General features: G+C 32.2%; 2 protein-coding genes across 3 annotated transcripts; both read left to right on the top strand.

Moving 5' to 3' along the window:
- The first annotated feature begins 1,912 nt into the window (after positions 1 to 1,912).
- Positions 1,913 to 7,548, top strand: LOC108686928 (clavesin-2-like). Of its 2 annotated transcripts, none has more exons than XM_018192451.1 (5): positions 1,913 to 1,942; positions 3,551 to 3,823; positions 4,488 to 4,851; positions 7,032 to 7,137; positions 7,284 to 7,548. In XM_018192451.1, exons 2-5 carry the CDS (start codon positions 3,552 to 3,554, stop codon positions 7,421 to 7,423), a joined length of 882 nt encoding a protein of 293 aa, XP_018047940.1. In that variant the 5' UTR covers positions 1,913 to 1,942; position 3,551; the 3' UTR covers positions 7,424 to 7,548. The 2 variants fall into 2 exon arrangements, with proteins under 2 accessions (XP_018047940.1, XP_018047939.1); XM_018192450.1 differs by lacking the exon at positions 1,913 to 1,942 and adding an exon at positions 1,963 to 2,153.
- A 1,283-nt stretch (positions 7,549 to 8,831) lies between these two features.
- On the top strand, positions 8,832 to 11,116 carry LOC108686944 (seipin). Its single transcript, XM_018192474.1, has 5 exons — positions 8,832 to 9,438; positions 9,694 to 9,839; positions 10,148 to 10,350; positions 10,451 to 10,718; positions 10,798 to 11,116. The coding sequence occupies exons 1-5, from the start codon at positions 9,215 to 9,217 to the stop codon at positions 10,938 to 10,940; spliced, it is 984 nt and encodes a 327-aa protein (XP_018047963.1). The 5' UTR covers positions 8,832 to 9,214; the 3' UTR covers positions 10,941 to 11,116.
- The last annotated feature ends 4,351 nt before the right edge of the window (positions 11,117 to 15,467 follow it).

The raw sequence follows: 15,467 nt of genomic DNA, 5'->3' as shown, positions 1-15,467 counted from the left end.
ATATTATATTTTTAATGGAAATAAACAAAAGATACTTCTAAAAGATATTTCTATATTTGAGAAGCAGACTTTCAAAATGCGTCCAAAATTTCATTTTTTTAATTAGAGATGATGTAGTGTTCAGTATCGAATGATTTATATTATAAACTACTCTGAGAATCAGAGTTTAAAAAGCATTTTTTCATAGTTAATTTATATGCTGAAAAAAACATTTATATGTTGAAAAAACATAGTAAGATATTTTAAAGTGCATTATGTTTTTTAATTAGAAACAAATAAAATGCATTTGTTTAATATTTTTAACAATTGTTAAGCAATTTTGTTTAATATTTCACATCCTACTGATTGATATATTGTTATTTTCTGTAAAGTGCATAGTTTTCTTGTGTACGTAATTTTTTCTTTCTCTCTCCTGAAAATTATAAATTTTGGACAAAACACATTTTGAAAGTCTGTTCCTCATTTTTAATTTTCATAAAATTTAAAGTAAATATTTTCTCAAAGTGATTCTGGTGATTTGTAAAAATAAATAAAAATTCCAATAATTACTATGGTTACATGAATATTAAAAAATTACTTATAGTTTACGCCAATCTACAGGTAAAAAAAAATCCGCTTTGTGTTGGCCGTGTGTTCATTAAAAGAAAAACTTTTTTTTATTCAATTGGATTGAAAAACTGCATTTCCTATTCAGAATTTAATAGTATTCACAATGCACAGAAATGGCTGATATTATTTTTTAGATTCAACTGGATTGAAAAATTGCATTTCCCTATTCAGAATTTTTAATTAAACAGTATTTACAATGCATAGAAATGGCCGATATTATTTTTAAATTTAATTGGATTGAAAAACTGCATTTTCTATTTAAAATTTTTAATTAAGCAGTATTCACGATATACACACAAAATACTATAAACAATAATATTTTTTAGATTGAAAAGCATACACGTAGAAAGATACTCCATTTCTATAAATGAATAAAAATGCATTCAAGATTGAAAAGAATTCATTTTAACATTCCATATTTCTGAATCTACATTTCTGAAAATCTGAATCTATTTTAATCCATTTTCGTTTACTGGGTATGCAAGTGATTCCTGAATCACTGCCTATACAAACAAAAAAATGACTTGCAAAGTATTCATTTACCGAAAATAAAACTAATTCAATCTAAGGTATTCGCAGTTGATTTTTATATATTTAATACTGTAGTGTCTTAAGTATAGTCTCTTAAGATGTCATAAATCAACCAGAGAGAGTCATATTAACACTTTAAGACATTATTAAGATAGTCTTAAAATAAAAACCGATTGTGAATATCGGTTTTAAAGATCTTTTAGATGTAAGTTTCACTCTTCTGTTATTTTTAAACATAAATAAATAAAATCGTGAATCTTTTTTTGTCAAATGAACATCTCTAAGAGCCGGTTGTTCTATCTTTAGATAAACTATGTGATAATTTACTTATTGGATAAAGAAAAGAGTAAAAAAGTAAGAACATAAGAAAGTAAGAGAATAAGACAGTAAGCTGAAGTTTACAGAAAGATGGAATAATCCAGCCTAATTTAATTAAAGGAATGACGTCACTATTATTTTGTATATCGTACTCTAAGATCTTTGTAATAGCCACTTTTGATGACGATTGCTTTTTTTATATGTTATTTACATTTACTTCTTCATTACGTCGCAATTAATTCCAATACAACATATATACATAAGCGGGGATATTTTTTTTATCATGCGCGGCAATAATCATCACTGCAATAATCGTCAATGCGAGTGCGAAGTACACTGTAGTCATTGTATAGTGTGTTCAATCACCGAACGTATACTCCGAACGTGAAAGTATTTTTGTCGAGTGCAATTCACTGTTCAATTATAACACGTTACATATATTATCTTAAAAAAAAAAAACAAAGATTTTTACGTATACAAATACGTTAAGTATATTTTTAAATTTAGAATAGTGTACGTTAGAATAAAAGATAACTATAGAAAAATACATTTATTAAGTGTTATCAAAAGTGTTAAAATCACTTTGTTAATAAATAAAAAAAAAATAGATTCTGTGCGGCGATATCGTGCGTAATCAATTGTAGGGAAGAAATCGATTTTAAGAATAATCAACGATATTTCTTGGATCTTTTCAGGTATTAAAAAAGTCAAATTGTAATATGTGATGTAGAATTGAATGTATGTAAAATTAAAATCATGAAAGTATATTAAAGTCATTTTATCTGTTTTCAACGGATAAAAATACCTTGTATTTATGTTCTTTTAAAGTTTTATACATCAAATTTCTATTATAGTTGTATAATCCGTTCTAGTTCAAAAATGTCATTATTATACATGTAAGAAAAGGGAAACTGTGAACATGTGTGCAGATAAAATGATAATATTTCTAATATTTTTATTCTTTAGAGTAAAGGTCGGGTAGTGATAACCTCCTCACTTCTTATACCGGTTATAATCCCATATACGTCAGTCAGTACAACGCTATTAATACGTAATCGTAGATTACATATATGTATATAAATAGTACGCACTGGTGTACATTAAAACCGTTGTACACAAGTCAATGTAAAAATATGTGTTTAATAAAAACATAAAAGCGGATTAAACCCATGAAATTCTTAATACATTTTATTGTGCTGTTAAATAAAATCTGTATTCTATAATTTTCAATATTTGCATTTTATTTTTACACAAATTAAATCAGTGTACAATGGCTTTAATATGCACTGGTACGTACTGTAGTCAACCGAGTTCATTATAAAATAAATATCATTATATAAGATCTATTCTTTATCAGTGAATTTTCTGAACTAATGTTTGTTTCACTTCAATTTATTGCACCGCGTGCAGTTCAGAGAATTGTTTGATAAAAAATAGATTTATGTTTTCAATGTTTTGATAACAATGTTTACAGTTTAATTTCTCACTTTCCTACAAAATTATACAAATAATAATCTTAGATCTGTATTCAGAACGCGCTTTTATCGATAAATATGTATTTTTATATCTAAAATTCTATAATATACGTAATGTTAACTACATGCTAAATACACGCTACATCATAAAAACGCATTCTGAATACGGGCCTTAATTTCTTAATATGAAATTTTTTGAATATTTTAATGTTAAATTCAATACTCTAAACAATGTCATGCTTTTTAAATATAAGATTGAGTGCCAAAAATAATCTTAGTTCTGATCCAAACATCGCGATTGCGCAATAGTAATTATTATGACGTCACTCAAGCGAAATTACATATCAGCTATTTGTAAGCGATGATTCTTACATTTGCGATGAAAATTCTATTACGCGGGAAACTAATGATCCATATTTCAGCTATTTGACTTTACGCTTTGGATTTTCTTTGTTTCATTATCTCGCGTATCTACGTTAATAAAAAGGCTATTAATTTTAATAGATAGTTTTTTTACTCGCACAATATATAATGAGATTATTATATACAATTATTATACAATGATTATTACAATTATTATATTATATACAATTATATTATAATACGATTTCTTATAGGATGAGATTCGGCCACACAATCGAAGACTCGCGGAAAAAATATCCAGAAATCACGGACGAGATTTTGGACAATCTGCAAAAATGGGCGAATGATCAAGGTCTTCCCAATATTCCCAAAGAACAATTGGCGTTATTTACGCACAGTTGTTACTTCGACATAGAGGCCACGAGACGATGCATGAACGTTTACTACAGTATACGAGCAACGACTCCGGAATTGTTTAACAATAGAGATTCCAGCCTCGAGTATTTGCAACATTCTTTGAGAACCTTGTACGCACTTATTAGCAGATTTTAAATAATCTTTATTTACTTAAACAATAAATAAACATGAAAGAAAAGCTTTATTTTGTAAATAAAAGGGAAGTTTTATCTTTCGCGTTGCGTACAATTCTCGCATGGCAGATACCAGAAATTACGGAAATTATTCGAAAAAAACTTTTTTAATATTTATTTACGCGAATTGAGCTCTTCAATTTATCTTATCTTATGTTAATGAAAATATTAGGTATTGTCTATATCTTTACTTCAATGCAATACTTCATTGTTACAAATGTTACATGGTGGAGAGCGATTTTTGTCTGCCTTTTTTTCTTTTCTTTCAATTCGTCTCATCCTGATTATGCCTTCCAATAGTTACTTTGACTGCATAGATATCTTTGTCGTTATAATTTCCACATCGCTCAATTATCCACGCAATTCATCTAGTACCGATAAGAGTCTTGATAATCGAGAAAAATCTTTTACTTTGTCTTGATTCCAAAAAAATTATTTGATCAGATTCAGTGTTCGCAACAATTAAACTTGTGCGACATTTGTGCAATAAATAACAACAGCGGACTTTTCTATTCGTTCGATGTTCGTTCGTAGGTGTATACATACTCGGCTTAATACATTAAAATATGCTCAAAAAGTTTAACTTTTATCTGTGTTGTAGGGAATTCGCGATACTTCCTAAGCTTGATCAAAATGGTAACTGGATAATCGTTCAACGATTGGCGGACCCACGGCCATCCCAGTACATATTCAACGACAGCCTCAAGCTGCTGTTCATGTCCTATGACGCGAACCTTTATACGAATGGTTGTTCGGAGGGATATATACTTCTTGTGGACATGGCTAATACGCGATTTGGTCATTTGACCAGATTGTCGATAAACAGCCTTCGTAAAGCCTTGGAGTATGTTCAAGAAGGCATACCGTTGAGACTTAAAGGGATCTATGTGGTGAATGCGATCTGGTTCATGGACAAGATCATTGCGATTATGAGACCATTCATGAAGCAAGAACTATTCGAAATGGTAAATTGATTTACGATTCGCGATCAGTACGAGTGTGACTAAGATTGATTAAAGCAACATTTTGCATTATAAATTTTTTACAGTAGTAGCACATTTATAGGTTTTTGGGATTAAAACTGTAGATCGCCAAAGCGCGCCAGGGGTATATACTTAATAAAAATCAAAGAAATTAGATAATTTAATTTAACTCTTTCGTACTTAATGGCACATAAATGTGCTAACCTAACCTTCAAAAATTCATATTTTTCACATAAATAAAGATAATAACTTTTTCTTAGGTTCATTTTAAAGATAAAGGATAAAATTCATTTAAAAAAACAACACTCTTATGAGTTTTCCTCCTTTTATCTGCCTATTTCATCAAATTATAAAATAGGATAAAAATAAAAAATGCATATATCTTCTACAAAAATAAAATAGCGAGTTCTTTTTGGGATCATTTTCTAGATCAACATTTATAAGAAAAATCGCTATTTAATTTCAAAATAACGAAATCAATGGACCAAAATGAAAAAATTTTCTTGGATTTTAATAAATTTTATATTCCAAGGGTTTTTAAAATCGTTAATTATGATTTTATTTACATTTTAGGATCTTACTCATATAAAAAAATTTTACTTTTGATCCGTATTCTTCTTCTTCTTCTTCAAGTGCCATACGCTCACAGTGTGTAGACGCCTCCCTCTCATATACTTGTACGGACACACTCCCAGATAGCAAAATGTCTGCAGTCTTCTAGCAGATTATCAGTAAATTCGAGCAGAAAATGACGGCAGTCTGCCATCAACTGTGTCCGCGTTAGGCTCTGTTAACATCGCCTGTCGACATAATGTGAAGGCAAATTGTTAGCAGAAACTGAGCAGATCCTGCTGATAATATCTGACGTTAGACTGTCAGCAAAAACGATGCAAATCCTGCTCTGACGACCTGACAGCAAATTGTCGACAGATTGTCCCGGAATCTGATTTTCTATCAACAATCTTCTGTCAAATCGTGTCAGAGCAAGATCTGCGTCGTTTCTACTGACAGTCTAGTGCTAGGTGATGTTGACAGGATCTACTGATTTCTGTAGACAATGTACCATCAGATTATACCACAAATCTGCTTTGTTTCTTTCTCCATTTTGTATTTACTTCTGCTTGCAAATTCCGTTACGTTTTTTCTAGCAGTTTGTTAACAGTATTATGTACATCTAATTCTATAACAATTCTGTTGTTATTTTGTTGGCACAGTAGGTAGCAGACATTTTAAAAAATCTGCTTTCTACAGACATGGCTTTCTAGGCTGATACACAAGAGAAACCTATAGTTTAAACGTTGATTCTGAACGGCAATTTTTGGTAGGAAGGTTTCTTGAGCAAGTATACTACTCGGTGATTTGCCTTTCAAGAGAAGATATGAGCGTACGAAAATTTTTCGGTTGTCGGCCGAACCCGAGATCTCTAGTATAGTAGATCAGCGCTATCTGCTACACCACGCTCGCGCTCATCCGTTGTATTGGATCTGACATTTTTAATTTTAAAATTTTGATTACAGATTCATAATTAGGAATAAATAGGAACCCTGAATATCTCTAGTAGTAAAATATGAATTAGATGTTAATTATTATGGAAAAAAATCAGGCTCGAAAAAAAATTAAACAATTGCATCTGTGGTGCTATTTTTTAATCTTTGAAATAATAGATTATAGGAACATCGTCGTTAATAATATATATACTTTGGAATGTGAAATCCTTTTTAACAAAATTAATAATAATGATTAATAATATAATATTTATAACAACATGATATTTATTATTGATAAGATGACTATTAATAATATTTCATCGGTGAATCTAATCAAAGACGTATAAAAAAAGCATATATGATGGAAAAAAAAGGGAGAATAATTATTAGGTTCTATTTTTTTTGTGATTGTCAATTTTTAAATTAACAATTTTTAAATACTTAAATTAACTTAGATTAAAAATTATATTTTAAACATAAAAAATTCGTAACTTAGCCTTGGTTAAACTAGAACCGGATTTGTATAAATCAAAAACAGATTCATATAATATGCAGTTACGTATACATGAATATGTATTTCTGTGCATAATTGACGTTAACAAGATACATTGACATTTCTGATTTCATGCATTCAGCGCGTGGTTTACAAGTTGACTTTAACTTTCACTCCCGCAGATTCGAATTTATTCGGATGATATCTCCGACTTGTATTCTCATATACCGCCCGAATATCTGCCAAAGGACTATGGTGGAGAATTGGACTGTATTGCAAACCTTCATAGTAAGTATATACAATGGCAACGGTAAATAGCATCAAGATATCTACAATATGTTGAAGACTATATAAAAGAATTTGTTTTATTATTAGAACAACTTTGTTAAAAATTATTAACATCATACATTAATATTGATTATTTTTATTTGCAGAAGCACACTGTATGAAATTAGATCAATTGCGTAATTATTTCCGGGAGGAGGAAGTTCTGTTCCGCAATTATTCGCCTAATAACGTCAGGATAGCAAGTAAACAAATTATGTCAGATGCTACCGAAAATTTAAAAGATTAGGTATCATCACAATAGCTTACGTGTAAAAAAATAATATTAGTTGATGTGTAATATACACATGTAACAAATAGTATAAAGTCACTCACTTTATTTATGTACAGTTAAATAAAGATACAATTGCGTAACGATTACTGCTTTCTAATTCTCTCTAAAATAATTGCGTCCTTGACTTCAAAGCAGATGCTTCTCATTCTCCATATTCCTTTCTACATTCTTGCATGAAATTAAATATACATTAGAAAATGAAAAATTTTTTCAAGGTCTTATTCGAGAAACTTAAAATAAGTATAAGAGCGTTTAGAATTATAAAAAATTTAGAAAACATCGTTCCAAAACTGTATATTAATTTTCAATAACAAGTTCAATAACAAGTTTAATTCTATGTTGAATTTTAAGTTAAAATACGTGGAGCAATGCACTTTGTGAGAAAATTAAAATTAAGATATATATAAGATTTTTTGTTCTGAAAATGACTTTGACAAACTTTGACATTTCATTTTTTAATCAAATAATGCAAGTAACTGAATATCAAAAATTTATAAAGACAATTGCAATTTTATTTTAATTAATCTGATTTTTCTTCTAAAATAGTTTTAAATATATTGATTGATACATTTGAAATTAAATTTCAAATATTTGAAAAACCTCAAAATTTACTTACCCATCAAAGTTACTGGAAGAATTTATTTCGATAAATGTTCCGTTAAACTGAAATAAAATAAATCACAAATTTAAATTGTATGGCTTAATTCTCGATATTAGAATAAAATTGATGAATATTTCTGAAAATATGAAACTACCGTTTAATTGAAAAAAATTTTCTTTGCAAATATGTAACAGAGAGATATTTATTTATTTATTATAACAGTTATTATAATATAAAATTATATTGTCTGAAAAATTTCTTATCGTCGGTAACTACGAACAATGCCGAAAATTATCTATGATCGGTGAAGTTGACAGGAATATTATCGATTATACATAAACTATCGGCTATAGTAATTATGATAATTTGTAATTATCGACTGAGAAGAAATCCAATAAAATAATTTAAATTTTCAAAAATCGACAACATTATGTAATTAGATAAATATAAAGGAGACAATTGAAATTTTCACAGTTATTAATAATTCTAAAATTTTTCAAAATTTTAAATCGAAAATTCTGATTGCAAACATAAATAAATTAATAAAACATCAAAGACACAACGTGATTAGGAGATACAAACCCAAATTTTGAATTTCGCAATTTTGTTGTTCTAATTACAATTTTTTTCGTTATTTCCGCTAGCAACTGTTATATCAAGAACCTAAAGTACTGACGCCATCTATGGAGACTGTTTCTTTTCAAAAAGGAAAAATCAGAAAGCTAATTAAGTATTCTCGACATCTACAAAATCACTCCATGCAAATACGATTCGCGTGCTCGTATCATGTTTATATTTGTTTGTACATAACCTTTCAGTCGAGCATTATAGAGTAGAGATGCCGAAGTACCTTATTGATATCCACATTGCTTTGGAGATACTCGATCTGCTAACATCTAGTGATGCTGAATACGGTCGACGCCACTCGTTTTCTTCGTTTCATCTATCGTGATTTCGTCTGAAAATTTTTCGATTCTAAATAACGTGAACTAATGTGCCATTAAAATAATAGTGAAATTATGGAAAGAATTTAGTAATTTAATAAATATTTAGTCCATCGTTATGTAACATCGGCTATCCGAATCCAATTGACGTCTTTCTAATTCGTAAATCTAGCTGTGCAATTTTGGAAATAATCGTGCAAAATGTTAATTTCAATATTACTACGTAAGATTAGTAGGAAGTGGTTTAACATACAGAAAACCACCAGACAAAACATACAATCTGCGAAAGATACAGTTTTCCGTGGTGGTATTGTTATCATTAGCACTGTTTTAATAGTCTGGCTATCTATATTTCTTTACACAGTTTTTTACTACTCCTATATGCCCAGCATGTCATATGTGCGTCCTGTACATTTGCAATTCAAGTAAGTTCTACATTTTATGTGTTAGTTTAAAAATATGATGACGATAGTGATAATGCTTAGATATGTGGATTGTATTTTTTAAAGATATCAAAGTCTAAGGAGTGAGCAAAGTTCGCAGTACTATATATATATATATTTTTTTTTCATATAGCTAATATTCATAAAGTATCTAATAACATCTAATATTTGTCTATGCATGATTGAGATATCAATTAAACTGAATTATGTGTTAATTTATTATTCATATTTATTTAGATCATGCAACGAGAAGAAAGGAATATGTAGCTTTCCGCAAGCTCATGTACAGTTGACTAAGAGGCAGCAACTTCTGATGGTAGGGCAGCCATACAAAATAAATTTACATCTAGAAATGCCAGAATCGACAGCGAACAAAGAACTCGGTAAAGTTTCCAATTTTATTCTGTAAGAATTATGTTCTCAATCAATACAAACTAGAAATTAAATATGTACATGCATATATACCAGGCATATATATGCGTATATATGCATACATATAATATATATATATATACATATATATAATATATATATAAAATTTACATTAAATTATTTAAGCATTAAAGATTCAACTTCAACCGTTATAAGTTAATAATTTAATTTCTAGTTCCTATTGATTGTGTTCTCACATACATGATCTAAAATAAGAGTCTTAATGTTATGTTTTATCGAAAGTTAATTTTCTCTCAAGGTATGTTCATGGTTTGCGCGCAATTACGGAGCCGTGAAGGTCATCTCGTAGACCATATGTGTAAATCAGCTATGTTACATTACCGTAGCACATTGTTACATACGCTTACAACTCTCCTGTTTTCGCCTATGATGATTTTTGGGAACATTGAAGAGAAACAAGACATTGTTCTTGAATTATTTAATAACTTTGAAGAGGATCAGGTAAGAATCTTAGTAAAACTTTCTAAGTTTACAATTCAAGTTTGTAATTTTGTAAGAAATCTAATATCAAAATCTAATATCGTAATTTCAAATATTCTAGAACCATCCAGTGACAATTATATTTATTGAAATTCAATCACGGCATATAGAATTCTATTCTGCCAATCTGATAATAAATGCTCACTTATCAGGATTACGTTATTGGATGTTTTATTGGCCAATTCTATCATCCTGTGTTGGAATTGGTATAAATTTATTTTTTATAATGCTCGTATGTACTTTGTCGTACATACATTTTGGAAGTGAAGATGAAAATTTCAGTTATGAAAAGAGTGAGATAGAGGATGATAATGACCTCAAGGGCGATTGTAAGTTATTTTGTAATGTGTTAAATTTATAACATATGGTTTCATGCATCAGGATTATTAAGAAAATCATCTTTTAAAGTGTCAGATACATCATCTCAGGAAGATACATTATCCCTAACAGATCTCAAAAGTGAGGAGAAGAGGAGTATAGAAGAAGAAAAACTTGTTATGGGAGAACCGAGTTATATTGAAGAAATTTCTACGATAATTGCTGAATCATAGAGTAGCGCTTTGGTTAAATAATTTATTACGCTTATAAAAACGAGAGTTAGTCTGTAATATAAAAATGAATTTTACAAATGATTAATTATATTTATAATTATTGAGAGTAATTTATAATTATTAAGAAATATTAATAAGGAAAAAATTATTGAAATAAAATATATTTTCTTATTTTCCACACGCATTAGATTTATAATATCTTTAAACCATACGTTATATTCGTTACTATTTCAGAGATACTATTTCAGACTTCTTGAGTCTTGAGTCTATCAATATGTCGATCCTACATCAAACTGTGTTACAGCAGAAATGCATATGCGTCCTGATGGAATTCAAGGACGGCGAGTTTTTGCAGCCTCCTTTGCTCTAGCGCTTCTGCAGAATCTTGCTTCTAAAAATATAGTTGATATACTACTTCAATTCTAATCTTTTTTTTTGTGCTTTTGCACTCGACTCTAAGTATAGACTCGAGTATTATTTTATATTTAAATCAAGCATTTGAATTTTTATTTATTTCAAATTAATTCTTTAAAATTATGTCTCGTTTGAATAATATATTTTGATCTAGCTAGTCTTCTAGGATAGGGGTTCATGATCGGAAAAATTTTCTTTCTCTTACGAAGCGTTAAAAAAGTTTGATGAACCCCTGGCCTCCGGCAACTCACAATACAACTGAGCTATGCTAGTTAGATTCATTTATCTTTCAGGAAGGAAGATTTCATTAGGAAACTGTGAGACACCAATGACATCAAACTGCAGCATTTCATTGAAAAGTTAAACAATTCAAACTTCAAAACAATTCAAGACTTTATGTAGAAATCTAACAATGATGTATCTTATATTAACATAATGCTGTCCTTATATTTCGCAGAAGCAGACATTAACTATGAAAATTATATATTCCCGTTTATATAAATATTCTGTGACATTAAAAAAAAATTATTTTTTTTTAAATATTTTTGTATCTTGGAAAGTAGTCGTCTGATACTGGAAGATTTGAATTTCCTAAAACATGAAAAATATTCTTCACGAAGATGCAAAAACATCCGATTGTCGTATACAACGTGATACTGGTTTCACAGGAAGTGTCAAGATCTTCAGAAAATAGATTGTATTAGCGTAACGACTCGAGTGGACCTCAAGAAGTGTTGCGTTTTCGGATAATCTTAGGAGAAATCCTTAGGAGAAATCGCAGGCATAATTCATAATATTCGGACTGCATTGAGAGACACTGGCTGCCTCGGATGACTGGTTGGTTAAGTCGAGATACCGGTCCCATCGTAGAACTAGCCAGGGCTCGAGAACCAAGTGTAGCGATAGTCATTTCAGCTTCCGTGAGATCTCATGCACGAGCGCGCGAGTGCGTATGTGCCAGTGCGTGAAGAGCTAAGAAAAAGGAGATGAGGCGCGCGACGCATAGGAAGCTGCAGGGACGTCGAAGGAACGGTCCAAAAGGGAAAGAGAGAAAGAGTGAGAGGACTAGGAGCTGGGAGAGCGCGGAGAGATAATTTAACAACCGTGTACAGGCGTTGGTCGTGGTCGGCTGGTTGTGCCTGCTTCGGTCGCCCTCGCGGAGGCTCGTGAAGGTTCGGGCACGCGAGAACCACGCGCATCAAGGTCGCGGCCATCCACCTTTCCCTCGCGGCAAGTGCACGCGCAGGCTACGCCGTCGACGTCGGGGTCCGGTCGACCCGGCGGCTAACGCCGCAACCAAGATGACCGATCCCCAGGGACGCAGCTGGTGATACAAAGTTTCCATGAAGAATGGCCTGATGATCTACCTTCTCGATTAACATCGCGAATAAGAATCTTTCATTATCCATTAGCTTAATTCAATTTCTTTGCACTCTCTTCTCGCGAGAACTTCTTCCGAGGATCTCATTGTTCTGCGTAACAATTGTAAAATCTTTGTGGAAATAAGGTACTTTTACGGGATATTAGTTTTATTAACGATTTTTTTATATGGATTGCAATTACTACTTTCGTTTTTATAATTAATTCGAGAGACAATGAAGTTATGAAGAAAATTTAAAAAGGTTGAGATATTTCAACTAGGAAGTAGTCACTTGATTTATTGTATCCTTATCTTATATACGTATACAATATTTATTATAAAGAGATCATAAATTATATACTCAATGTATCTAAAAGCAATACTGTTGTCTAAACTTTAATAATTCCATGCGAGTATAATATCGCGAATAGAAAAAAAAAAAAAAAAAATAATGGAAAAATATACTATTGAAGGTAATTGAGGAATCGCTTCTTGTTGCGTGTATCATTTTGAAGATATCTAATACTCCACATCTTTCCTTGAGTTTCTTCGTATAAATCGTATAATTTTAACTTTTTATTTTCTGGTATTTAGAACAAGTTACGGAATTATTCAATTGCGAACGTATATTTTACTGATATGCGGGCTCAAGAGATGATCGATAGGGGGGTGCGATTAATGCGAAAAAAGGCCTTTAACGTTCGAATTTGAGAAATTCGAAGTTAAGCTGCATTTATAAATACACAATAAATAAACAAAGTTCCGCCGATTGCAACTTTTTCAATATTGGTTTTTAATATAAAAAATACGGAATTCTTTGTTATTTTTATTAAAAAAAACTGTAAAATTATGAAAAGTGCTACTATAAATATATTACTTTTATATTAATAGAATGTTTCATATTAAAGAATACTTCACAGATACATAAAAGTGGGATCTGTGAAGTTAGCTCGTCATTCTTCACGAATAAAAAAAAATAATGACAGTTCTAGCAGTACAAAGTTTTACAGCTCCTTATAAAAATAAAAAAAAAGTTTCGCATTTTTTACACTAAAAATCAAAAGTAAATATATAAGGTGTTAACTGAATGGTTTTTTTAACACCTTGTATTTTTAAAATGTCGCGGTACTCATTTGTGAGGAGAATTAAGCAACAGGCTGCGGCCCTGACTAAGAGAAAGGTGTTGCGAGCGGAGTTCGTCCTTCGAGAAGAAGCTGGGTCCAGAACTAATCGTCAAAATAAGGGAGCACGCCGAGCCACCTGCTTGATTCGATAGGTTACAATGTACATCAACGAAAGGATATAGCACTATATTGCAGAAAATTATGGTGAGGCGCCGCGGACGTTGAGACGCTGCCGTTGTCTTTACTGCGTATCTCGCATTATGCTTAAAAAAACGAGATTCCACGAGCTAATTTCCTTTAAATTCCGTGCACGCAGACAGGTGTGTGAGAAACACGCGCGTATTTTGCGAGCGGCTAAAATCAATAAGCACGCGATCCGTAATCTGCAAGGATGGGCAGAGGATAGGATTGATGGCGGATACAATCGTACGCGCGCTGAGAGATACTCGAAATCGCTTCGTGCTTCTGAACATCCAAGCATGGAATCGAGAAACGCGGTACAAAGGAATAATCTCAAACTTTCCTACATCCTACCACCGTATCGAATTCGAACTGACGATTCGGAGCTGATTTGTAAAATGTAACATAACGCGCGCGCGCAAATGATTTCGTTCCCGCGATCTTCCGCGCGGCGTAGTGCAGCTAGTTCCCCAGCTTCATCATCCGGGACGATCTATCCGCCCATTTTTTTCTAGCCCCATTACAGGTAATGGCGCAATTTGTGTGTAATGCTGAAACTCGGACGCTTCCGCCAGTCCTCGGCTACGTCCGGCCACGCGAGCAACACGCGATCCGATCTGGACCGGTTCGAGGAACCTGTACTCTTCGGAGTCTGCGGAGGTGCAAAAGGGAAGAACCGGTTACCGTCGTATCTTTTCTACCTGCCGACCTGCGTATATAAACTCCACTCTTTCAACCTCCTCAATCTACCTCGCCCTCTTATTCCATCGTTCTCTGTGTGCGCACACACGCTGATTTTTTACCAAGAGAGGCGCAGGGAAGAGAGGAGAGAGAGCGAGAGAGAACTGGGAGCAGCCGGCAACGGAAGCGGGGAGAAGATCGGAGCGAGGTATAAGCGGTACCAGAAGATGGCCGGGAGGTTTGACCCTGCCAAGAATCCCGCATCTGCCTCTGTTCTCTCTCTCTCTCTCTCTCTCTCTCTCTCTCTCTCTCTCTCTCTTTCTCTTGCCAATCCCGCTCCATCCGGCGGCTAATTTGCCGTCTCCGACTGACCGTGGAACCTGTTAGCGTAGCGAAATCAGCGCGAAGATACAGCCGAGAGAGAGGCAGTTCGAAGATAAACAATCCGTCCGCCACAATAGCCGGCAAAAATATAGCCGATTAATAGATCGAAATTATTCAACGTCTGTCTTCCCGCAACGATGTCCTCCTGTTGCGTTTCCTACCACTTACTACTATTTATTAATCCGCCAGTTTAGTATGTGCTTAACTTTTTTTTTTTATATGATCCCCCATCGGCAATTATCAGGCTCTGTTAACACGTCAATATCTTCATCTCGCGTGAACTGACGAAAATATCAAGGAGAAAATATCAAACAAAGAATTTAACACGAGAGTTTATGATTTCGAGTTTTTATCGTGATAATGTGTTCAAAGAAAACGCGAGCA

The sequence above is a fragment of the Atta colombica genome, unplaced genomic scaffold, assembly GCF_001594045.1.
Source record: "Atta colombica isolate Treedump-2 unplaced genomic scaffold, Acol1.0 scaffold198, whole genome shotgun sequence".
In the NCBI taxonomy this organism is placed as follows: domain Eukaryota; kingdom Metazoa; phylum Arthropoda; class Insecta; order Hymenoptera; family Formicidae; genus Atta; species Atta colombica.
The sequence above is the reverse complement of the archived record's forward strand: the minus strand, read 5'-3'. Positions and strand labels throughout refer to the sequence as shown.